General features: G+C 38.5%; 1 protein-coding gene and 1 long non-coding RNA gene across 5 annotated transcripts in view; one reads left to right on the forward strand and one right to left on the reverse strand.

Annotated features, from left to right (window-relative positions):
* The window catches only part of LOC139793411 (uncharacterized), a 410,787-nt gene that overhangs the window by 150,231 nt on the left and 233,743 nt on the right, over positions 1 to 26,813 (reverse strand). The window lies entirely within an intron of this gene.
* Positions 1 to 26,813, forward strand: part of CPQ (carboxypeptidase Q) — a 164,336-nt gene that overhangs the window by 101,841 nt on the left and 35,682 nt on the right. For all 4 annotated transcript variants that reach the window (XM_071738014.1, XM_071738015.1, XM_071738013.1 and 1 more), the window contains 2 exons: positions 1,992 to 2,103; positions 16,122 to 16,213. In XM_071738014.1, the coding sequence (XP_071594115.1) occupies positions 1,992 to 2,103; positions 16,122 to 16,213 (204 nt within the window). The remainder of the gene's footprint in view (positions 1 to 1,991; positions 2,104 to 16,121; positions 16,214 to 26,813) is intronic.

The raw sequence follows: 26,813 nt of genomic DNA on the forward strand, positions 1-26,813 counted from the left end.
TGACCTTATAGCATCTTTCTAGTACCTGAAGGGAGCCTACAAGGAAGCTGGGGAGGGCTCTTTACATGGGTTAGAGATGTAGAGAAGGCCTACAGAAGGGACAAGGGGCAATGGTTTAAAAACTGAAGAGGGGAGACACTGGGAGGCTAGACACTGGGAAAAAATTCTTTCCTTTGAGGGTGATGAAATGCTGGGACATATTGCCCAGGGAAGCTGTGGCTGCCCCCTCTCTGGAAGTGTTCAAGGCCAGGTTGGATGGGGCCTTGAGTGACCTGGTCTAGTGGAAGGTGTCCCTGCCCTAGTTAGAACTAGATCTTTAAGTTCCCTGCCAACTTGAGCCATTCTATGATTCTGAGACGGAAAGAATAAACTGATCTTCAAATTTTCATCACAAGCTTTTCCATTGTCTAAAGCATGACACTTCTGTTTTTTATAATACATACATTTATAAATATATCATAGTGTATTTTATAAATTTAAGGAGTTCTGGCACATTCTGATTGGACACATGGCAATACAGTAGATATGACTAGTAAATTGCCATGGCCCTTGTTTAATGTAAAGAATCTTTTTAGTTGTGCTACCTGAGTTTGCAGTATTTGCTGCACTCCACTGTGTGGTTTGTTTGGTTTTTTTTTTTTTAAGCTGTGAAAACTTACTAAGATTTATCTTACGTGAAGGGGAAAATAGAGGTTTTTGTGATAGGACCCCAGGTTAGCTCTTTGCAATTTTGTCTACACACATAGACTCTCACCCTCTGGGGTTGATTATAGGACAGACTCATTATGTTCCTATTATCAGTGCTAGAGTAGTTGTCATGTGATACATGAAAGATGAGATGATATTGCCAGGAGATCCTTATCTGCAGAGGGAGAAAGAATGAGTATTTTTCATCTTCTAGAGCCCACAATTCTCAGAGCTCATTGACATCAGTGGACCAGGCAGTTGGAAGCATCTCTTCATATATGGCCAGATCTCAGCAGAGCAGAGACAGATGCTCCAGGGTCTTCTTCAGTTTTTTCTCAGTGTCGAGTTGTAGGTTGGGTGCTTCCACTTCCACCCTACCCAAGGTCACTTTCCTGATATCAGTTCTTCAAAGTCTTCTGGGGCACTGCAGCAGCATCCTGCTCTTATTTTTGTCCTATTGCATCATTTTACCACACTGCCTACTCAGCTCAGAGTTATCATCCCTCCTTGACCTTTCCCTTGCAATCATAGATCCATCAGCCCTTCAGCTTCAGGTCCAGTTAGGAAAATCTCACTTCTGGTGTTGATCTGATGCTGCTTGTTGGCATTTGAATTGTTTAGAGCTGAAAGTGGGTGTTTCTGGAGATAAAAATACTACTGTACTCTACTGTAGCCAACTTTCTTTGTAGAAAACCCATCTGGGACTTGCTACCATGTATTTTTTAATTTTAAATATCCTTATGACTAATGTAACTATAAAATACCTTGTCATTGTTGTAGCACATAGAATATCCAGTAATAAATTAGGAGTCCTCAGTGACAAGTACCATGGACATATAATAAAGCAATAGCCTCTGCCTGGGAACACTTCAGTCTAAATTCATATTTCTTCTTTATACACCCAAAAACAGAGTTAATCAAATTTCTTGCCTAGGGGCCCAAGCAGCTGGAATATGAAATATATTTTCACCGTTCTGCAGTGTAGTAGTCCTGTATCTCAGGAAAGTATGTGCTTTGTACTTAATGTGAAAAGAAACCCTTTCATTTAAACATTTCTCACAGCATAGTTTGATTTAGGCAGTGGTTTGAAGCAGTAGGATGCATTTGGTCATCCTAGAATTATATTCAGTGACTACAGAACAATATTTTAGTTTTATTTGAAATGTTTCCTTCCTTCTCTTCTAAAGTAAAAAGCCAATTTTATGTCAAAACCATGGAAATGCTTAAATGCTTAATTGACTTTTCTGATTCAGTGTTTTCATGTGGATAAGTTTTTCATAATTTTTTCATAATTCCTTTTCCAGATTGTATTGGTCAGTGGACATCTGGACAGCTGGGACGTTGGGCAGGGAGCTATGGATGATGGTGGTGGAGCATTTATATCATGGGAGGCATTATCACTCATTAAGGATCTGGGTAAATATTTAATTTTAAAACATTGTTAATGCATTACTTTTTTAGGACATGTTATATGTTGTCTAAACTGGATTTTCTATTTTATCTATTTCTCTGAGCACAAATATTCATGCTTAGTATAAATATTTTTCAAGTTTGTCTGTTAAAGTCCTTTAATCATAGGGGTCACTGGAAAGCAAGACATGGATCAATGATCCAGAAAGTGCTTGGAACCTGCTTTGAACTTATGTTGATGGTCACCATCATCACAGACTGAAAGTTCAGTGTAAGATTTAATATCTATTCACCTTAGAAGGAAGTAACTTCTTTTCATTTTGTCCTAATGAGTCTCTCCCTATTAATGAAGATGAAGCTTCTCGAGGTCACAGTTTGCCTTCTGGTACTCATAGAACCACAGAATAGTTTGGGTTAGCAGGAACCTTTAGTGGTACCTAGTCCAACTGCTCCTGAAGTGAACAGGGACATCTTTAGTTCAGCTTGGTCAGAGCCCTGTCCAATTGTCTGTTACAGTGATGCTATGGATAAAATACCAGTGTGGACTTGCTCAGCCTACTGTATCCTGGTTTGCATAGCTCCTCTGTGTGAGATCTGGAAGGCAAATTTCTGCTGTTTGTGGGCTTCATCTGACTTGTGAGTAGAAGGGGTCTGCAGACATTCTGTCATTGTACAAGGGCATGGTCTCTGTATGTCTGCATAGGGTGTGTTTGGTGGAAGAGATGGTCCATAAAGTAAGATGAGATAGGGCCAGTGTATGTGCAGGAGGGACCTATGGCCATCCACCTGTGTCCTGCTGTTTCCAGTCTGATTTCTAGTCTCCAAACTGTAAATACTGGGTTTACTGCTTGAGCAGTTTTTGAGCCAGGCTTTTTTTCTGGCTTTAGTTCCACAGCCTCACTCAAAAACTCTCAAAATGACTTCTTACATTGTCAAGCTGATATCCAAGGATGCTTTTCTCCTTTTGTCAGATGGAATCTATTTTTTCTCATCATTCCCATTTTCCAAAAGTGTAACCTGTGCTCAAGGGGAATGCACCACGTATTCATTAAAAATTAAAATCAGGTGTTGTTTGTGCTTTTAGTTCTGGCAGGGTTTAAATAAAAAACTAGCCTTTCCTGCTTCTGATCAGGAGGATTTGTGCCCTTGAACAATCTCAGTGTTCCCTGAATGATCTTTGTAGAAAATCTGTTATGTGATCAGTCACTCTCATGCTGCAGTCATCATACATCAGACATCCCTGTGAATTCTTTTTTGCATTATTTAAACCTCTTATCTCTCATTTTCCCAGCCTTGGAATGATTGGAATATCAGTCTGTGACTGAAAACAAAGTGCATCTAGTTTAATTTTTTTTCTTTTAAAAATAAACTAAAGAGGATTCTTTTACAGAAGTCTTACTTCTTTTTTAGTGTGTTTTGTTTTTGTTTTTTTTAATCTTTCTTTTATGACTCCTGGAAAATTGTCTATGCCCCCTCCACTGTCAAGAAAGAAAAATATAATTACGCTTCTGTGTTTTCTGACTCTGTTCCATTCAGAATAACATTTTTTTGTCTCTTAAGGGCATGTTCATGGTGGCACTGTGTAATTCTTATTCACTGGATTCTCCTTTATGCACGGCTGAAATCCATCACTCTCTGCTTGTTCAAATATTTTATTTCCTCTGATAGTAGCCTGTGTGTTTGCTGTATGACCTGTAGTGAAACACTGTTTTCTCAGCTGGGAAATGCCAGAGTCTCTGCTGATGCCCTGTGTTCTGGCCAGCTGTTGTGTTCAGCTCTTCTTGTTGTACCAGTGTTCTGCATGAACAAAAGTCTGAGGAAGAATGTCTGTGTCATCACATCTGACCTGTAGATAACCATGGGAGATAGGGCCTTTTGTAAAGTGTCTTCCATAGCATATTGATTAATGCAAATTTTATATCTTATGATGCCCATAAAATCTGACAAAAAGGAGAGCAGAGTAAAAGATGTGCAGATTGTGTGAGAAATGAAGTAAGGAGTTACATTTCAAATCAGTTCCATGGGCTGTGTTTTGAGCAAGCATTATATTTTTAACTGTTGAGATTTGGTTTAATATCCTTTCAGACCCTGATAAATTTAGTCTTAGACCAGGCCACCAAATACATTATGGCTTAAGGATAAGCCAGCTCAGCTGCCTTGTCTGTAGGCACATGTAGCATTTTTTTACTGTGTACTGGGAACCTTAAAGCCATGGTGAATTTCATAGCCATAAAAACCATGTCTGTATTTACTAGAGCATAACTTATCTTACAGTTCTGGTGATACAATCTTAAAGCTGAAGTGAACATTCTGATATATGAATTACAGACTATGAAGTTTATATCGTGTAGTGAGAAATAGTCTGCCATGGTCCATTGCTTCCATGAAAACAGGATATTACTACTCTGTTTAATCAATTTTCTTCCATAATTATCAGATAGCACTTCATCATGATATCCCTGTGACCCTTGAATGTGGCTGATGGACACAATTTAGGCCTCCTAATTAGTATTTTGATACTTTCATTTAGTACTTGAGGAACTACTGTGGTTTAAATACCATTCCACACTTTCAACATAACCTCCTCCCTAAGCTTTTGGCTTAGGATCAAATACATTAAATCAATTGAAAAATCATAGTTTAATATGGGTGTATTTTATTTTAAGTAGTACAGTTTGTTTTCTTGTTTAAAGTAAAATTTTTAACAGTTTTGCTTTAATTCCTGAGTAAATCGGATACTTACCATCTTAGCCTTTATATTTCCTGAATCTTCAGTATTAGATTTTATTTCTTTTAATTGAGCTGGCAGTTTCTGCATAATATTGTTCATTTTGTTCTATTTTTAATTTCTGGTGGTTTTGTAGAGTTCCAGGTATTGTAATAGTTGTATGTTCCCTATAAGGACACATAGCAGTAGCATAGTCTGAAGTAGTTTTATGGTCGTTGAGTCTTCAAACTTCAGATAGATTTTTTTTTTCCCATTTCACTTCTTCATTTTGCATGAGTGTTGTGCTTTTTTGAAATAAAAGGAACCACAGGAAGGCCAGAATTAGCTGAAGTAATTTTATAATACATTACCAGAGAGTAGAATAAAAAGATTCCATTCATGTAAAATTTCTTGTATACATTTTAGAAGAATAGTACCTGAAAATGTAGGACCAGATTGTGAACTACTGTAGTTTTTAAATACTGTTTAGAGCTGTAACAATTCAGTAAGACCTGGAAAATCTGACTGTAGAGCTAAAAAGTGAAAAGTTTCAAGTTTGTCTGAATACTTGGCTTCTAATATCTGCAGTCTCTCTGCCCACCTTCCACGCTGGGGTGAGAGGAAGGGGGCACCTGCTGATGTTGCTGTTCCCTCTTCTTCAGGGTGAAAGCACAGACAGTAAATGCAGAGCAAACACTATTGGATGGCTACATTCCAGCAAAAGGGATCTTGCCTCACATGGTTTTTCCAGAGCTACCCCGTGGAGAAAACTGAACTCCACCTCTTCTGTGTGGCTTCAATTTCACTTTTGAAACATCCCCTTCAGCATCTTTCAGTGAAAGGTCAGCACTGGCTTGTGCACATGTTGGTACCAGCAGTACTCAGAAATAGCTCTGGACCTGAGTGAACAGAAGTGTTTTCCTTAGTGCAGCTAAGGAAATCCATACCATCTTGTCCATATCAACTCTTCTCTTCCAATTGTTTGCTTTTCCAGTAGGTCATTTCAGAAAAATTCATGAACTATTAGCCATATTGATGGATGTTATACATAGAAGTCTTTCCTCCTGATTAATGTTGAAGTTTATTGAAGCACAAAGGAAAGAAAAACAATTTTTTTTTCCCTGGAACTTTTGAAGCTTATATATGCTGCTGATTGACAGGATCTCTGGCAAGCTTATGTGCTTAAAAAATGAAGAACTGGAAGTTTTTCCACAGAAGTTGCTTATGTGAAGTAAGACGAAAGTTTCATCTGGTTATTGCTCTTTATTCCTTTGTCTGGGAAGAAAGATGTCTTTAGAGGCACTGAGGCAGTTAGTGAGCTGGTCAGAACTGGTAAAATCCTTCAATTTCAGTGGAGCTGGGGCTGTTGTGATTAGCTGAGGATTTCTGATGCTTAAGAAATTCCCCTTCATAACTGCTGACGGGGGTGTCCAAGGCAGTAAACGTCTGCAATGTGCAGTTTGCCTGCAGCTGTGTCTGGCAGCTGCTGCCTTCCCCTCCACAGTTTTTAACCTTTTGATCAATTTTAACTAAGTTTGTGTGAAACAGAAATATTTAGAATATGAAGTTTTGATGTGCTCTTAGCAAGTGAGTGATTGAGGAGACAGGTGAGTGCATTTATGCCCTAACTGAGGGAGAAGCAGGAAGAAACTCTACTTTTATCCTTTCCCTGTGATGACAGATGCCTGGTCAGTCGGCACATGTGTAGCTTTGGTGTAAGCACCAGAGCCTCTTTCTTTATCATCTGTCTGCAAACTCTGCATGATAGGTAACAAATATTGCTACTATTGTAGTGAGTGTTATTTGGGGTAATTTAGAGATGATTGCAAGGCACTGGGGGTGTTCTAGCAACAAAGGGCTGAGGGGTTCCCATTTTGAAGCCCAGGGAATCCTTAGGGTGTTGCATGAGCTGTGATGTGGTGTGAGGGCGTTTGAAAGCTGTAGGAGAGACTGGTCTTGGGCAAGTTGGGGGTTTTGTAGTTTTGAAGAACAGCAGCTGTGTTACTAATTATGGTCTACAAACCTCCAACCAAAATCATTTTCAGGTTGCATTTATAATTCCAATATTCTACATTTCTTAGTTTGTGTGCTAAAAAAACCCCCATGTCTCTGGAGATGGCCAATGCCATTTGTCTCAGCATTTTCATGTTGGTCTGGTTAATGCTCTGGTGTCATTTGAAACAGAGGTTCTCTTGTCCCCATGTTACATGAGATTTACAAAAGAAGCTGCCTTTCCAGGTGAGGTAAAATAGCTAGTTAAGCAGCTACTCATAAAAAAGTTATCATAAAATTACCCAATTGTTTTTTTTTGGTCCTATATTTTCCTTTAGTTGACTATACAGGTGGGCAGACAGCCTGTGGGACTCGATCCTATTCCAGATGTTGGTTGCCAAGTTTCTGTGAAGGAGGTATTTATGCATCTATTATGCCATTTCAAGCCTCCTGCTATGGCTGTTCTTGTCTCATTCAGGACTTATACTCTTGTACATTGTATTTGAGCAAGAAGCAGGTATTATGTGTCCAGTGCTTTTGGATGTGTTCCTGCATTGTTTAGCTGAGAGGCATTTCCTAGCTGAGGCCACAGGTGCTCTGCCCTGCTCCCACCCTGAGGAGCACCCTGCCAAAATCACCTTGTGCTCCAGCACTAGAATCAAGGGATTTTTGTCCTTAAAGGGAGCTTGAGGGAATGACAGTACCAGAGAGAAGGCTTTAGAACGCTGATGTATGGCAGTGTCATCTTCCCAAGCATACTATTTTATGCTTCCTCACTGCGTAGAGAGCTTGATTTAAAGAGGCAGTTGATTTTTAATGGATGGATTTCTCTGCTTTCTTCTGAAAAACTTCAAACATGAAAACTGTTGTGTCTCTTCTTAATTAAAACATCTGGAGACAATTTTTTTTCCTGTTGAGGAGAGAAGCTGGAGGGTTCTGCTACTTGCCACTACAGTCTAGTTTCTTTTCAGTCTCATGTCTGCTAGCACAGGAGGAATCAAATAGTCAACAGGTCCTTTGTTTACATCCCAGGTTTCTTTCTGCAATATCCCCCCCAGGCTACCTCTCCTTGTTCAGAAATGTTTTCTACTCTTCCCTGGCTGTGTTTTGGTCTCACTTGCTCCATGACTAGCCAACTCTTGGTGTCCTGTCAAGCCCAGAGGTGCACATATGCCCACCAGTTACTGCCCAGTCTATATGCTTAGGGGCTGCATCTTTGCAAGGAGCACACAACAGTGGCTGTGTGGTGAATTTGCCAGATCACAGACTTACCCTCCTTGCCTTCAGCTGCCATGTAAGGTGATGCCAGCTACTGCTATCTCAGCTCCTGCCTTTGTTGAAGTAGGCAGTACAGCTTCAGGAGAGGCTGCACTCCAAAGACCAGCATCATGATGGATTGAGGTACAGAGTAAACATTTCCTGGGCTTTGGTGGGTGTTGTCTTGTGCACTGAGCTCATGTTCAGTCATGTCTGCATGCCACAGGAGACCAGGAAATCTCCTGCTCTAACTGTGCCTTCAATTACTTCTGGGAGTCCTGGTTCTACTGTGTAAAAAAATATTTGCTATGGGGACCTGCCAGAGCAAAGTAGATGAGCAGGGCACATTTTCCTCTTCTGCACTCAGGGCAGGATGCCTGATGCCATCACTGTTAGAGCAGCCTGATGAGAGAAGGATGAGTGCTGGCAAAATCTAACCCCAGCCATCACACCTCTTACATGGCTTTCCTACATTCCTAGACGATGATCTATATGCACATGAGGAAGGAAGAATTGTGTGGTGATAGGTGCTATTCATAGTTCTCCTCTTCCTTCTTTGCCAATGTTAAAGAGAAACAGAGTTTCATAAGTTAATTTTTGTATAGATGTAGACATGGATTTGCACAACTGAAGTTCTGTTACATAGCACAGAGAACTGCAGAAATGTTTTTAAAACAATGCACATAAGAATTTCAAGATTCTACTTGAATTGCATTTAATGTAACTCATAAGGAGTTGATTAGATTGATTTTTTTTTCTTTAAAACTTATTTAAAATTAAAATTGTAGCTTTCATCTGAATTATACCTGTGACTAATGTGCCTAGAAAACCGTAAGACAGACTTCTATGCAGTTCACATTAGTCTTTGTGCAAAGTTGCCTTTCTTCAGTCCAAGTGACCTAGCTAATATATAAAAACTAAAGATATGTTTTATTAAAAAATTATCACTCTAGTAATTCCTTTCCTTCTAATTTAAATTGAGGTCATGTGACTGCAGCTTTTACCTACTTACTAAAAATTTTATTAAATGTTCTTCTGAATTTCCTATAGCCATGGTGTTGTAGTTGCTTGCTGTCTAGGAGAGACTTTATGAAACAAGATTAAATGACTGCTTTTACAGTAGGCTTGGGGTTTTTTTAAATTAAATATGCCTGATATTAACTCCTTGTTCTTACATTCTTTCCACTTCCCCAAAGCTGCATATTTTATTCTGACCTTCACCTTTTGCGAATCTATTAAATCTACTTGGTATGAAATAGCTTTGTGTGCTGTTGCACTACAACTGCATTTATTCCTTCATTTCAACATTTGCTTGAATGCATATTTAGCAAATACTTAAATCTTCAATTTCCATACAGCGTTGGTGTAGCAGAGGGGTAGCAGGCATGCAGAGCTGTGAATCCAGCAGGAAATTTAGACATAGGATTCCCCATATCTGTGTCATCCATTCTCCTATAGCCAGCTGCTTGCCCAGGAAGTTCAAGGTAAAATGTATGCTTTGCTCAACTATAAAAAATCTTCAAAACCTAGTGACAGAGGCTACTGTGATTCTTTTTCACATCTGTAACATGGTGAAAGGCTGAAATCCAGATGAAGTCAGGGGCATCTTACCCTTACTGGCAGTGTTTTAAGTTATGTGTTTTGACTATGGGAAGACAAATGTGGTTCATGCCTTTTCAGACTCATCAGCTCAGGGGACAGTGTGACAGATTTGGCCTTTGCCCCATCCAAAGAGCAGGGCAGCAGAGGCAGAAGGCAAAGCCACCATTCAGTAAGGTCAAACCATGTTTGATGCTTTTAATCCCAGAGAGGGAAGGAGCAGGGTCTTCCATTGCCTTTTTTGCTCCACAGTTTGATACACCTTTAAGGAAGGAGGTTTTCCTAAGGATAAATAAGATGCATTTAAGACAGCATCTTCTTGCTTTTGTGGGTCTTGGAAAACATGGCAATGGGATTAGAGCAGGACAGGGTGTGGAGGAGTGCTCTGCTGACCACAGTGCTTTGCTGTTTTAGACATAAACAGGCAAGTAGTGTGTTTTTGTTGGTTTTCTTTTCCTTTTTTTTTCTTTACTTCATGACACTATGCTAACTGGTTCTTTGTTTAAAACTCCATGTGCAAAAGGGCACTTTGTCAGCACTTCTCATCTGAGCTGCCCCTGAGCAGTTCTGCTGGGTATGACAAGGAAAAGAAAGAAACTTTTGGTCTGGCAGCATTACTGCCTGACTTGGTTGCAGCCCATCACACCAGGCTCTGGACTGTGCCTCCCTCCTCTCCCTGCAGCTCCCCAGTCAAAATGTTTAACCCATGTTATTTTTAGTTACTAGACTTACAAATTATTCACAGCTTTTCCCTCCACTCTTGTATATCCAGCTCTTTCCTTGACATTTCCCTTCAGATATTCCATCACTTTCTTAAAATAAATCTACCTAAAACATCTCATGCTTCCCACCTCCACTCTTCTGTAAGTCTGCCCTTCCTGTTCTGTCGTAAACTCATCAGCCTCCCTAGAAACATAAAAATAAAATAAATTACTGCTGTGTCCAACTTGACTCCTGCCTTCCCTTTATTTCTCACTCCTCAGCTCTTGTCTTGCCCACTTTTTGTCTTCTTCCTGTGATCCTATGGCTCTTCACCAGGAGACCTCATTCTCTTTACTCCACACCTTCAAGACTCAGAGGTTTATTCACTTCCCAGTGCTATCCTGTGCAAGGAACTCATCCTTGGTGCTGCAAGCAGAACCTGCATCAACACAGAAAAATCAAGCAGATTGCATTACATTAGACTGTTTTAAGACAACAAAGGCAATTTCCCAAACAAAAGGCTGTTTCTCTTTTCTCATTTGAGCTTCAATAAAGAATTATAAATATAGCATAGTCAGTGTTTAAATAATACTAAAAGTGTTTTTTTAAAAAAAGGTTTGCTTTGCCTTACTTTTTGAAATTTATGACTTTAATAGCATTCCATTTTCTCTGTTAAACCATTATTTTTTACTCCAACAAAAACCATTTTTGGACAGACATTTTTCTGCTCAAATTGTGAGATTAGTTGTCAGAATCATAGAAAATTCTATTTCTAATAACAGGATGAAAGACAAGATCCTGATGGTTTAGAATGGAGAAAACGTCTACATTTTCAGAGGAAAAACTCTGGACATCCTTGATTAGTTGCATTATTACTGTCACCCTATAAATTGCAGTTTATTGCCATAGGTGTGTATTATTTGCAATTAGCCAGCAAAGCAGGATGCTAAGGGGAAGAACTGTTTATCTAAAACACCTTTTCTGTGCCACAGAATGCAGAAATAAGGTAATAATCTCTAATATACCTCAGAATATTGAAATCTTCCTGTCTTCTATTTCAAAAGCTATCAGAACCCTGCCATAAAAGCATTATAATTGTGTAGCAAATATTGAGAATTTATGCATCTTCACTTCACTGAGACCTTAAGTTTATTAGGGAGTAAGTGTGGGCTCTAACTCTGGGAATATTATGGAGGACTGCAATACCAGAACTGTGTACAATCTATTACAAATTTTAAAAAAGGGCTAAAAAACTTATTGTGACCTGGTGAAAGTGTCCTTATTTCATATTTTACTTTAGATCTACACCAGAATAGGAAATATTATAACTAAAATTATCAGTGATATGAAAAAGATAATGTGATGAGAATGCAATGAGAGCTAAAATACGTAATTTTCTGTGAAATCCAGCACTTCAGTTGAACCAGGAAATAAAGTGCTTGTTGAGATTCTGGAAGTTTCAGAAAATCTCCTGTTTCCTAGTCTATTAATAAGTGAAAGAGTTTCCACTTCAGCAGATCAATTCTAAAAGAAAATGAAAAAAAGCCATCTGAATATTTGGTCAGATTAAAAAAATATTAACAGAGCATCACTACTTTGGAGGAGATTTTAATGATGCATAAAAGGACTGCCAGTGCCTTGTATGTAAAACAGAGCAATTAAGAATGACTGTTGATACAGCTAATTTGACCCTAGAATATGCACCAGAAATTGCTTTTCTTTTTGCAGAAGGCTGCTAATAAATTCAGAAGACTTGGGAAATTTCCATGAAAACTTTGCCACAAAAAGACACAACAGAAGAGAGGGTGGGGAAAACAGAAGGCATAGCACAAAGGAAACTCAAAGACTGAGACACAGTTTGTTAAGATGCTGTTTTCAGACAAATCCAGTTGGTACCACAATAAATTTGAAAGGTTGAGGGCAAGCTAGTAATAAAGAAATATGTGAGTACCTCATTAAAAAGGACAGTAGTCATGAGTTTGTCCATGTATTCCAACTTCAAAGTCTACACCTGAAGTTTGTCATCAAAGGCAACATTGAAAGTCAGACTGCTATCACATGAATCAGCCTTGGGTAACTGGTGTATTAGGTCTGTATCAGGGACCACCTGCAAATTGTTCATGGAGTAATTTCTATGATAAATTTGTGGCATGGAGTATCAAAAGTCTCCATGTTTTGTCATATGCCTGGGAGAAAGTAAGTGGTGTGCAGCCACGACGCTCAGCTCCAAAAAGCAATGGAGTGGATGGGGCATAGACAATAATCTGCTGCAACTAGAAGAGAGTGTGTGCTTGGCAAGATCACTGTCTTTCTTGAGTAATTTCAGCTGATAAAAAAGCTCAAGTTGAATTTCTATATTGTAATATAACTGAAGAAAGGGAAGTGTTCCACATTATTGATATAACATCAGGGGCTTAGCAGAGATCTTAAATATACCATTTCATTCTTGTTTACAGAAAACCAGGCTGGTAATTGAAGTGGAAGCAGACTATACCAGTGTTTGATGGTGAATTCTTCTTTAGCAAAATATGGATTACTGGTTTTATTTTTATTTTATGCTGTGGGAGAGGTCTTAGAAATACCAGGCATTTTTTGAGAAGTGCTTGCATGATAGATATATCCCAACTAATGTCACTCAGAAAATCCCCTATGTCTAATCAGAAACTGATGTAAACCTGAAAAAGGTAGGGAGTGCATTAGGAATTTAGTGATTGCCAGCATCGTCAGCCATATCTTACTACTTCTTGTATAATGCCCCTTTAAAGAAATTCTAGGCCACAGGGTATTAATGCAGAAAAATGAATCATTCATGATGGTAAATGCAGCAGTGGACAGGACTTGAGGATGATGTATCTGTATTTACCTCCCCCTAGTAGTTGCTGAAGCAAATACATCAGTGGCTTAGGCATTATTAGCAAGAAAGGGATCTGGTAGTGCAGTTTGTTCTACTTTGATGCTCAGTTCAAGGCTTTTCTGGACATTTGTGCAGGGCCTTGGGAGGGTAAAGCTGTCAAAGCTTTAAGAAACCTCATGATCTTTGCATCTTCAGAGCACTTAGTGAAAGGCTACATTATTGGATACAGATGAGCTTCAGGCCCATCTTTGTACTAAGGGCTTTCTCCTTTCTTCAGCTAATGCAACTTCTTATGAGTATTCTTAAAAGTCAGGAGAGGTGGGAAATAAATGAAGCTTTCAGACTGAAGGAATAGAAAAGTACTTTATAAACTAAAACCAAGAAGATAGTATTTCCAGCTGAACCCACTATAAATATGTGTTAAAATAATGTACCTATTAATGTACTCACATCAGTTTGCTTATGTGCCTCGTGTAAGCTGAGCAGCTCTTTGATTTGCTTATGGATGATTCCAATGCTTCACTTTCAGAGGAAAAAAAACTTTTTCATAACTTTTCTGTATTTTCGAGAGCTGATAATTCTTATAACAATATGATGACTTTATTGAAGAAGTCTGATTTGCTACTATACAATGTATTCTTAGAACATACTGTATCTTTATATTTAATCACAGAATTGTTCTGTTTGGAAAAGACCTTTAAGATCATTGAGTCCAACCATAACCTAACTCTGCTACCACTACTGATCTCTGCTGAGTCCAGTGCTAAACCATGTTTCTGAGCACCACATCTAAATGTCTTCTAAACACCTCCTGGGATGGTGATTCAGCCACCTCCCTGGGCAGCCTATCCCAGTGTTTAACAAAGCTTTAAGTGAAGAAGTTTCTTTTAGTATCTAATCTAAACCTCCTCTGGTGCAACTGGAGTTTCACCTTCTGAGTTATCCTTTTGTGAACCCCTATTATTCTCTTTCCTGGGATGCTGCAGTAGGATGAAAATCATGGGATTTCAGTGGTTTTGAGAAGTGCTGAACTCTGCAACCTACAACTGAATTATATAAGCTTGGATCCAAGTGACTCAGGGAGACCGTGGTAGGATCCCCACACTGATCATCAATTAATGTAATTATAGCTTGCCACAGTTTCCAGAATGGTCGATTTAAATGTTTCAATTTTATTTTCTTCTGATGTCCTTTTTGTTAGACTATGTAATATGTCATTCATGTAGACAAAGTTAAAAGAGTAACTATTGTATTTGTGAAAGTTTTCCTTTATTGTAGTATTTGCTATCTACCTCTCTACACAGTGCACCCATCACAGATCATAGTTCTATATAATCCAAGTGCTATTTTATCATGCTTTTTCAACACATACTTGAGTTGTGATCTGCAAGACCTCTGATTTTGTGGAAGTGGTGCCTTGATTAGGAACTGGTAGCTTATAAGAAGCAAACAAAAATAATTAGGTATCATTAAAGCAAATATTGTAACTTAAGTACAATATATTGTATCTTATATATCAATATATCATATCTTCATACCCTAAAAAAAAGTGTTTTGAGAAAAATTTAACAATTTTACTTGTGAATATTGGATTTTGTTGATGTTCTTTGGTCAGAATAGCTGTGATTTTAATAACAGGTAGATAAATGTATGTGTCCTGTGCTGCATCAAGAGATACACAGCCAGCCAGTCAAGGGAGGTGATTCTCCCCCTCCCCTCTGCTCTTATGTGACCCCCCCCTGAAGTACTGTGTCCATTTCTGCAGTCCCCACCATTAGAATGACACAGAGCTCCTTGAATGTGTCTAGAGGAGAGTAAATAAAATGATCAGAGGGCTGGAGCACTTCCCCTGTGAAGACAGGCTGAGGCAGTTTGGGTTCAGCCTGGGGAAATGGAGACTCCGAGGTGACCTTATAATAACCTTCAAATATCTGAAGGGGGCCTAGAAGAAAGCTGGGGTAGGGATTTTTACACAGGTGTGCAGTGAGAGAACAAGGGGCGATGGTTTAAAACTTGACAAGGGGAGATACAGGTTAGACATAAGGAAAAAAGTCATTACTGTGAGGGTGGTGAAATGTTGGAACATGTTGCCCGGGGAAGTTGCCATAAAGGGCAACAAGTACTATCTGTTCAGTTCTGCCATGCCAGAGACAGTTTCAAGGTTTATCTGGGCCCATACCTTTCTTACTGAGCTACCAGAGCAAAATAGAAAATGGCCTTGGTTTTGCCTGGTTTAGAAAGCTGTGCATACATTCAGCAGCTGATTGAATTTCAGATTCCAAAGTACAGATTGTTGCTTTTAGTTTCTCTGATAAAAAGCACAATAATATTGCAGAGTCCCTCAGTTCTTGAAATGGGTAAACATTTCTCATAAAAATCTAGCAGCTCATCTTCAATTAATTGTAGTAAATTAACCATGACAAAGCAATGGCAATTCTCATGAAATATTGATATGGATTTGCTGAAAGCAGATGTGTGTTACTTACTGCAGACCACCCCGATGACAGCAACATGTGACTCACAAGGTAGCTGTTTTAATGGTTGCACTTGATGATCTTAAAAGTCTTTTCCAGTCAAAATGATTCTATGGATTTATGTTATGGTTTTCAGGCACCTACAGGATGTGTCTACAAGGTGCTTCTCTTGTGCTACTGTGACTGTTCACAGCACCACAACAGCCCACTCCTTGCTCTCATGAACTCTCTCCCTGTGCCCCAGTCCTTCTCCCCAAACAGGCAAAAAAAGTGATCTTGACAAAAAAAACCATACTTGAAATAGGTTGTTTGGTGAATGTAGAGATGATTGAATCGGAATGTGGGCTTTCCATCCATTGCAAGGTATAGGTGAGTTAAAAAAAATGCTCACATATATGGATATTTAATACTAAAAATAGTATTTAAAATTCTATTTTAGGACTTCGCCCAAAAAGGACTCTACGCTTGGTACTATGGACAGGAGAAGAGCAAGGAGGAATAGGTGCCAAGCAATACTACCAGCTGCACAAGGTAAATGCTCTCTTCAGATGATTTGTTAGGCAGCACTTTTTTTCCCTGGTCTTGTGACTTGCATATTATTTTTCTCAAAATGTTCAAATTAATATCTAATCAAAAGTAGTGATTCCAGTTGTGCCTGAAAGTGTATATTCTGGTTTTAATCATAAATGTAAACTTCATTTTACAGTGATGTGACCACACATACACACGTTCCGCTTGACCTAAGATTCTGTCACAAAACTGCTCTGAAATAGATACTTCATTATGATATCTGCCACAACTTTCAAACATAGCTAACTTTCTGAGAATACACGATGAATGGTCCACATATGTTGGCAATATAAATAGCTTTGTTTGCCTTAAATATTTCTGCTTCGTTGCATTTTCCCATAATATTTTACTGTGTAAAACATAAAATACTGCAAATAAAAGATCTTTGCCATCTTATCATAGTAGTGTGTAACCTAAAACACTCTTTGTCAATTATTAATTTTGTGGGATCTGGAACATTTTAAATGCTTGATGTCCAGTGATGCAAGGAACACACAAACTCTGTGACTTCTTATCATGATAAAAATATTCTGCTTTGTGACATCTGTCTCTCCTGCATACAGCTGGCTTTTCAAAGTTAGAGGGCAGTGGCATAAACATGTTTTGGAGATAAGTCCTTAGAATATGTGTGTGGGTTTTTTCTCCCCCAAAAAATGCTATACCTGTATATTTAAGCTAAAATTGTTATCTTTTATTATTTTCCCTAATTTAGTAGTATTGTTCTCCATAGTGCTTAATATATCCAATCAAAAGACAAAATTAATGCAAATGTGTTTAGGAAGTCACATGCTCTACAATAATACAAAAGCAAACTTGCAAGTGATTTCTGAAAGTATCTTTTTAATGGTAAGCAACCTGTTGGAACAAATAAGTGGAATTTTCATCAGATCAAATTCTTTGTGATGAACAAAACTAAATCAATTTGCTTTTGCAATAGCGTTGTCAGTTGTTATTGTTTTCTGGCTAATTGATGAACAGTCAATTATTTCTCATTAACTTGTTTAACACTGCTAAGTGTATTAGTTCTTCCCTGTATCTCCAAACTACAAGGAAAGCTCAGCTCTGTCATTTGAAAGAGGTACCTTAGGGCTTGCTAACTCAGCTTCAGGAAGGTGACAGGTTGGAGTTTATTCTGTATTAAGGACTGGATTCACCACTGATGTGTTCAGCAGGATTGAACTAGAATGAAATGTTCTCAAGTGTGTAGCACAGGAAAGAAATGCTTCTGGTGTATGAAAGGGCATTTTGGAGGAGCTGGAGGGTTGCTTATGCCTAGTGCACATCAGTCATGAGAAATGTATCATCACCTCTGTAGATTTCCATGTCAGAAAATAAGCTCCATCCTATGGTGGTGCTTTCAGCAACACATGAAATTCTCTCATGCACGTCTTATCTTTTGCCAACAAGTCTGCATTTCACTTTTGTCTCTACGATTTATGTTCAGATATAATATCAAAAAGCAGGCTTGAGGATCAAATAAGGAAATATAAAACAGGCTGTGAGCTGTTTGGAAGGTGTTTGGTTACTTTGCTTTTAAAAAAATCGAGACAAAGATGTGTCTCAATTTTTGCTCTTCTGATGCAATTCCATCTGGATGTTTTACTCTGTGAAGAAAGCCCAGTCTATCTTCACAAGAATTTGTAATTCACATGGAGAATTTAAGCAGAAGTGACATCCGTCTGTTGTTTGTTGCTCTTATTCCCCCCCTGCCATGGGATCTGGCATAATTATAGATTGATACAACTATAGAATGTCACATTACTCATAATAAAAAAATAAAGCAGATTAATGCTGCACATTATATTTAGCATGAAAAATAACTTAACCTTTTAATGATTTACTTGTGCAAATTTCTGGCAATTAGGATGGTGTGGCACAAACATTGCTTGATGATGATAATGAGTACAAGTTAACTAAGAGGGGTATTTAAAGATGCCTTGTTAGATGAAAGATGGCCTGTATGAGTCATCTCCATAGCTGGGCTTATTATGGCTTTAGTTCACTACAAATAAGTAGAAATATGAATGCAATAATTCAGCACAGACAGACATGGATTTCCTTGGCATTGTAAATTACCTCCTGTCAGTGGAAGTGTGGCAAGGGAGAAGAAATGAAGACAATATAGTACTGGACAAGTACAAATACTCTTACTTTTGTAGATTATTTATTATTTCTTTCTATTTAATTTCAGGTCTTTCTTTCTCATCCATCACTCTAGGTTGCCATTGCTGGAAAGTGGATGAGTTACTGCAGAAATAACTGAGATAGCAGCAGAGGAGTGGTTTTAATATGGTGTCAATAACTAATTCATATCCCTGCATAATAACATTATTTATATAGAATTGTAGAACACCTTCCACTAGACGAGGTTGCTCAAAGCCCCATCCAAGCTGGCCTTGAACACTTCCAGGGATGGGCAAGTGCCCACAATTTCCCTGAGCAACCTGGTCCACTGTCTCACCATGCTCACAGTAAAGATTTTTTTCCTAAGAGCTGATCTAAGTTTCCCCTCTTTCAGTTTAAAAACTTTTCCCCCTCATCCTTTCTCTACATGCCCCTGTAAAAAAATCCCTCTCTAGCTCAAGTAAATCACTCAAGTATTTCTGTAGAGCCTCACATTATAGTTTCTGGTTAGTAAAACTAATGATAAGGTATATTGTCTGTTCACAGCTTCATGAGCATGTAAAACCTGCCATATTGGGTTGACCAAAAGCTCAGTCTAGTGCTGTCTCAATTTTCTGCTAGCATTCAGTAGAGAAATGCTTAGGAAATTCATATTTGTCCAGCTGCAGCCAGAATAAGCTCAGACACACAGATTGCTAGTGCAACCATGCTTTCATTTTATGAAATATTTTTCTGGAGAACACCTCCTGGTCTTCCTCACTCGTTTCTTTTTTATGGTTTTTCTAAGACATTTTGAAAAGTTAAAACTGAACAAGTATTGTTCAGTTAATTTCAGTGCTTCCATGAGTGCAGGGCTACCTGTCACTCACTTGCAAATCACTTACACTGTTTTGACAGTGAGGTAGAAGCCTCCCAGGGGAATCACCAGCACATTTGCTCCCAGAGGAGATACCTGCTGAGGTGCTCACTGCTTTTAACTGTTACCCAATATTTAGATTTAATCCCAGACTGAAAAAAGGCTTGGTTTTCTGTGAGGTTAATGACACCATATCCTGATGAAAGGTACTGAAATTGAAGGATCTAGTTATAAATCTGGCTCCAGATCCTGGGGTTCGATGCTGCATCTGAAGTCTTTGCCCAGTGCTCCCTGTTGTGTAACCCAGTTGGTGAGTAGGGCTCATATGTACAGACAATACAGTAAATAACTTCAAAAACATGAAACATTGCAACTGCTGCTTTCCTTTCCAAGTTAAATGGAAGAAGCAGGAGGAACATGTAATTCTGGAGGATCTTATGTTGCCACTATTCAGTACAAATTTTGCTACAACCTTTAACAATGACAGCTGAGTACCCCCCAGTAGGTTTTAAAAGTTTTTTTTTCATTTACTCTTATATGCTGTGTTCATGAGAGGAGAAAGTATATGTCTGGACTCGTTTTCATTGCTTCAGACTAGTTTCTGTGAAAGATCTGTGTACTGTGATGACAAGGTTACAGTTGAATCAAGGGACTATGAATGGCTGATAATATTTATTTTGGAATAAAAGTATTGCATACAATTTCCTGGGAAGGCAAATATATTTTGTAATTAGAAGATTAACAGATCCTAGACCACATTCAAATTACTTTAGTAACTGTGCTGTGATCATTAGAGGCATTAATGTGTTATGAATTTATTTCAAACTGCATTAGAGAAAGCATTTTTAAAATATTTCTGCTTTCTTTCATTCCTATCTTAAGGATGCTTTCTGGTACAAATGCCATACACTGTCCTAACTTTTTAGAAAATATTAAACTGTATGAAAAATATCGATCACTGGTGTATATTATGGTTTCCTCTTTTTGTGTTTATTGCCAGTAAGATTTGGTATTTTTCCCAAGTTGAGTCTGCATTAAAACAGGACTTTCTGAAATGCTGGTATCTCACTGTTGCTAATATAAGTACTCTCTGTTGATGCTCACATGAGGTTTTTACTGTGATTTGCTTATGAGTTGCTTTCTCTTGGAAACAAACATTAAAAAAAATTGTCACTGTGAAATTTTCCTTCTCCAGAAAATATTGGCTCCTCAAAAACAGAGTTTTCAGAAAACTCATGTTTCATCATCTTGTCTATTTCCCAAGGTACCAAGTACTCTGGTGAATAGTGAAGCATGGATTTGTGTCTGATTTGAGCCATCAAGGACTTGAATGTGGGTCCTTTTTTCCCAGCAAAATATGTTGACCATTTGTCCATTGGCTCTTCTCAGGAAACATTCTCTGTTATTAAAACTTCTGTAAAATTTCTGCTGGTTGTTTTGACCACTGATGTCCTGCTGATCCCTTTCACTGAGAAATGAAAGAAATGCATAAGGATGGAAATGTTCCATTACAAAACTGCAAAAAGAAAATAACTGCACTGTATTTTCCAGAATCACAGTTAAGAACCAGTAGCATCAATATTTGTGTTAAGCACAATAAAGCTATCATCATTAAGTATACAATTACATTTTACACCAGTTCTAGGTCAGTTAAAATTCATAATTCTTAATACTGAAGTGTCACATTCCTAGTGCAGAGAAACACACTCCTAGCTTTAAAAAAGACAGATTTTGCTAAAATACTAGAAAGGGTTCATTCTTTACCCTGCCTGAAGCAGGAAAGACCCAGAATCCATCACAGTGTAGCTTCTGGCAGTCTTCATTCCATGGGGGTAAATTGGATATATGTCTAGTGTTAGGAGAACTTTCATCTTTGCATCTTTCCTCCCATTTCCCTCATGCTAGTAGCAAACCTGCTGTCTGAAACATGTGAAGTGGTGGAAACATCTTCTGAGAATAGCTGCTCTGCTTTTATTCTCCTGGCTGATGTGCCCAACCACAGGGATTTGGTGCTTTGGGATGTTCTGCTGTAAGGAAGATGGGCTCCTTCTATCCAAATTCACTGCATTTGAGCAAGACACAGAAAACTGTCACCTCTTGTTGACTCACAGTGATGAATTTTCTTCTCACTGACTTCTTTTCATTTTAACATTTCAGCTCATACCCATATGAGAACCTAAAAGTGTTCTGCAGAAAACCAGAAAATATTAACAATTAATATTAATAATTTATATTGATTATTATTATGTTACATAAGTACTCATTTGCTTACTGAAAGAGTAAAAATCACCTTTGTCTGAAATATGTAAACTACAAAATTTTATTTTGGTAGTGTTTCCTATTTTCAGATTAAAACCTAGGACCCTTCAAAAAAGGACAGTGACGAGACAGTCATTCAGAGTAATAGTCAGTGTTTTGGTATCCTTGTATTTAAGTAGTGAGAGGTCTTAGGTTATGGAACATTTTCCAGGAAGAACACTTCTCTTTGATATGCCTCTTTCTCAAAGAAAAAAGCCTTCCAAGGCAGGGCTGCAGGTAATCTGATGCATACCTTACGTAGCCTGCTGCTGTCTTCAGAGCTGTCTGCTTTTTCCTGTCTGTCATCCCAGGGAACTTCAATACTGAATGGTCATCTCTGTGAGTGCTGGCAAGTCACTGCAGAGGAAACAGTAGCAGTATTGTACAAGGCAAGGCTTGCTAGGAGTAAGTCTTTACTGAGTGAAACAGTAATGAGTACATGACCAAATACTGCTCCAGGGTCGTGTAAATTACTGAGACGTTTGTCATTGTCTTCTTGAAAATCAGAACTCCATAACTCTGATAGTGAATGAGCCATAAATCCTGTGGACTTTTTTAAAGACTGCTTTCCCACAAAATGTGACACAAAAAATATTTCATCCTATAACATAACTTATCATCTATCAAAAATTGTGTTAGTCTTCAGCTTTACAGCAACTTTCTCCTGCATAATCAACCACAGAATCAACCACAGGACCATCCGGGTTGGAAAGGACCTCTGAGATCATCAACTCCAACCCTTGATCCACTCCCCCCCTGACTGCCAGCCCATGGCACTGAGTACCACATTCAGTCCCTGTGCCCAGCTGAGGCCCAGCCTGCAGCAGTTTACAAAAATGTATAAATCACAGTGTTCCTGATTTTCCCTCTCTTTATTCAAAAAGAATGTGAGTGGTTTGCTCACACTCATGGCTGCTGGTTACTATACCTTGTTGCTGGCTGATCTCTGCTTCCTGACAGCTGGTCTGGTGGGTTTTTCTCTAGTTGGATTTATGCTGTTTTGCTTCATTAAATAACGTTGATCCTAAACAGCTGCTCAAAATCACACTGCACCATTTTTACATATTAGCAAATACTTAGAGGGTATTATTTTTTTTTTTCTTTTCCAGATGTCACACTTTGATATTTCAAGTGTTTTCTCTTGTCTTTCCTGTAGTCTTAGTTGCCAACCTGACAAAGTGTGTTGATTTAAACACACTCTTAGTGCTGCAATGACCATCATTTAACTTTAAGTTCTGCAACACAGTTGTCACTGCACTATGCTTGGATCCCAACTGCTCTGAGTCAAATACTGGAATACAAAAATATAAGTGTTGGTGTTTCCTGAAGTTAAGTGTAAATCAATAATAGAAAGCTGAAAATGCACTGTCACATTAACTGATGCCCCTTATTACTGGAACAAATTAACCATTAGTCAAGGACAGTGCTTTGGTATTAAGACTCCAGTGTTTTCCTTGTGAAGTGGTGATTTTTCTCAGTGAAATGAAAAAGAAAACCCATAAGTGTGCTATTGGACAAGTAATAACACTCAGTTGTTAAATAGCCCCAAATTACTAAAGGCTTTTGAGACAGCTGTTCCCTCCCTTATCCTTTCAGATACTTTAGCTGGGTAAGAGGAATTGCTGTCAGTGACTGAGTAGATAAATGGTGAGATGATAGAATGTAGTTTAACATTTGTTAGAAAATTAATAATTGGGATTTTGACTGAATAAGTAGCTACATGTAGGGCATACCTGCTTGGGATTACCACTGTTTGTGCCAGATGGGACTTGTTTCCTACCCACAGAAGTACCAGTCATTTATGTGGCAAGGGTTTGTTTTCTTAACTGGAAAGATTTGACTGTAATTATATGTTTTCAAGTGTTTGCCTTAGAGATGAGAAGCACTTGTATTTTTAGTTTTGCTTATCAGACATAGAAGTAGATTGTTTATAGAAAAAAGAAAAAAAGGGAAATAAAAGAAATAAAGAAATTAAAAATAGAAGTATTGGCAAGGATGGTGCCTATTGGCGTACTCAATGAAAATAGAAATAGATATTTATAGAAAGTAATTTTTCCCATGCATTATTAATCATGATGTTTCATTTAAAAATTCAGTGAAAGAGCTAAACATGATAATATAAAGAGATGTGACCTCTTCTGTGACCAAGTCATAGGAAGATAAAGGATAGAAGTCTATTTTAATGTTCAGAGAATTAGGAAGCAGGTTTCATCAATGTGATTTGATTTTCCAGTATGTGCTAAGAGAAGTAGCAAGAGAGTAGTAGGAAAAAAAAAACAAAACAAAAAACAAAAAAAAAGAGTACTGAGTTTAAAATGCTTATTTAAATGATACATTCACTTCGAGGAAAAATAAAGGAAACAGCTGAGCCTGCAGTTATTTTCTAAAATCTTACTGGTTTGTTAGGCTTTTTCCCTTGAATTAATCAAGGGAGTAACATACAGTCTCACTCCACTTTGCTAAGTGGCAATTACCCCTGTATCATAGAGAGCAGAGAACAATAGAGCATCTTCCCTATAGGATATTCCATATTTCCTGGTGCATATTTCTTTCTATATAAGTAGAATATGTGTGTACAAAGTGTTGGTATAGTGAAACCAACCTAACCCTGCCCCTCCCCCCCCTTTTTTTTTTAGGTAGCAACTTAAAAACTTATCAGTGAATAGTTTTATAATTAATCCTATCTTTTAGTGGACAAAATAAGGAAAAAGCTTTTTCAAGCACACATGGCACTTCAAGTAATTGTGACCTGTTTCTTTTTTGTCCCCCTGTGAGTAGTTTCTCTCCCCAGGGTGTCCTATTTTCATGCCGCTCCAGCACGTTCTAAGAATGGAACAGCTTTCTTACAGAGCAATATGGAGTAATGTATTGTGGGTGGTTTGTTTTCTCAGTCTCATATTAAAAACACATGTGAACATTTATAAGAGAAAACACAACTGAAGACTGCAGCAGTGCTGCTCTACTAGCAGCTTATGAAGTTTTGTAACTTAGGAATTCTGGTCTTTGGAGTAGTAGGTGAGATTTCATCTCAGTATCCATGCTGTTCCCACACTCATACTTTCCCTCACCTTACTGGCCTGAATATTCCCTTCCATTCTCTTTATTGGTTCTTACTGATTGCAGCTTCTCCAAAACTGAGCAGAAGTCCTGCTTAAAAGACTCAGCCTCAGAGGCCGTTTCTGAATGACTTCTATCATTGGGCTGATTCCAAAGGGATGAGGTTCAACACGGCCAAGTGCCGGGTCCTGCACTTTGGCCACAACAACCCCATGGGGAGCTCCAGGCTGGGCACAGAGTGGCTGAGAGCAGCCAGGCAGAAAGGGACCTGGGAGTCTGGATTGACAGGAAGCTGAACATGAGCCAGCAGTGTGCCCAGGTAGCCAAGAAGGCCAATGGCATCCTGGCCTGGATCAGGAACAGCGTGGCCAGCAGGTCCAGGGAAGGGATTCTGCCCCTGTACTCAGCGCTGGTGAGGCCACACCTCGAGTCCTGTGTCCAGTTCTGGGCCCCTCAGTTCAGGAAGGATATCGAGGTCCTGGAGCAGGTCCAAAGGAGGGCAACCAGGCTGGTGAAGGGACTCGAGCACAGGCCCTATGAAGAGAGGCTGAGAGAGCTGGGGCTGTTCAGCCTGGAGAAGAGGAGGCTCAGGGGAGACCTCATCACTCTCTACAACTCCCTGAAAGGAGGGTGTAGCCAGGTGGGGGTTGGTCTCTTTTCCCAGACGACTTTCAACAAGACAAGAGGACACAGTCTTAAGTTGTGCCAGGGGAGATTTAGGTTAGATATCAGAAAGAATTTTTTTACGGAGAGGGTGATCAGGCAATGGAATGGACTGCCCGGTGAGGTGGTGGATTCTCCATCCCTAGAGACATTTAAAAAGAGACTGGATGTGGCACTCAGTGCCATGGTCTAGCAACCGCACCGGTGGGTCAAGGGTTGGACTTAATGATCTCTGAGGTCCCTTCCAACCCAGCTAATTCTATGATTCTATGATTCTATGGTATTAATGCAGGACTCACTATAATGAACTTAGCTTTACATCAGCACATTGAAATGTGTGTTGTCTTCCCTAAGTCTTGCTCCTTGGGCTTTTGATATAAAGATTTACATTTTGAATCCCTTGTTATGTTGGTTCATTATAACACTCAGTGTGCTTTCCTTGGCCTTCTCTCCTACCATGTTCAGAGGGTCTGTGGATCATCATAATTTCACACTGAGACTCATGGCTTGGATACTGCATTTGATGATAGTACTGGACAGCATGTGTGTCCTAATTCTTTACACTCTGTCTTTTAAGAACTAAATAATGTTTTTAATAGTATAAAAATATTGTTTGCCAGTTTGGTGCCAACATTGGTTATTTCCACTTTGATTTCCAGCAGCTGGATGAGTGGATGGGTAGATTGGTTATTTTAAGGTACTGTGGCATTTACAGTTACTTAATCATATACAAAGATTTGAATTGAATTTTGTAACTGCTGGATATATTTCTAAGGTAGAAGTGGATACCTCTGCTACATGAGAACTTGTTTCATATAAAAGAGAAAAGTATTGGGAAAATAGAGTGTAAAACAGTTCTTGGTAAATTCTATAAAGAACTTCTGAAAACTTATGTGAATATCACATTCACAGCCATATGAACTACAAATACCTAGTTCATATTTGGTTTTAAATCCACAAAAATGTGAAAGAATTTTTTATGAGTTGTAGGCATATGTGAGCTGTTAATGGTATGAATCCATTACCCACTGCTATCACATGTCTGATGTACTGTTTTATTTTTTTGTTGTAATTAACTATGACAACTATAAAGTTATGGAATGAGATCTGGGCATAATAATAAAACCTACAGTAAGTCCTTTTACTGACATTCAAGATAGCTCTTTTCTGCCTGACCTGACCATAAACTCTTTTATTTTCCAAAAAAAATGTTACTTGCCCCTCAAAAAGAGTGAGACCTTCCCTCATGCAAAGTCCCTAAATACTTTATTCAAATTAAGCCTTTGAGATGAAATGTTATGAGTGTATGGGAAGCAAATAAATGCCTCTGGATGCTGGTTTTCATTCTTTTTCCTATTTATACACAGAACCTTGATCTTTAATGTTTCCTATATGGAGTTACCTAGGAAGAACAAACTTCCTTTAAAACAGACATTTGCATTTCAGGTCAGTTGGACCCTTGGCATTTTTGTCCTTCAACTGAAATGAGAGTTGACTCCAATGGTACATTGAAAAAATTAATTTCTGAAGAGGCAGCAGCTGGGTTTTTTTTTTTAGAGGGGA

Source organism: Heliangelus exortis, chromosome 2, assembly GCF_036169615.1.
Source record: "Heliangelus exortis chromosome 2, bHelExo1.hap1, whole genome shotgun sequence".
In the NCBI taxonomy this organism is placed as follows: Eukaryota; Metazoa; Chordata; class Aves; order Apodiformes; family Trochilidae; genus Heliangelus; species Heliangelus exortis.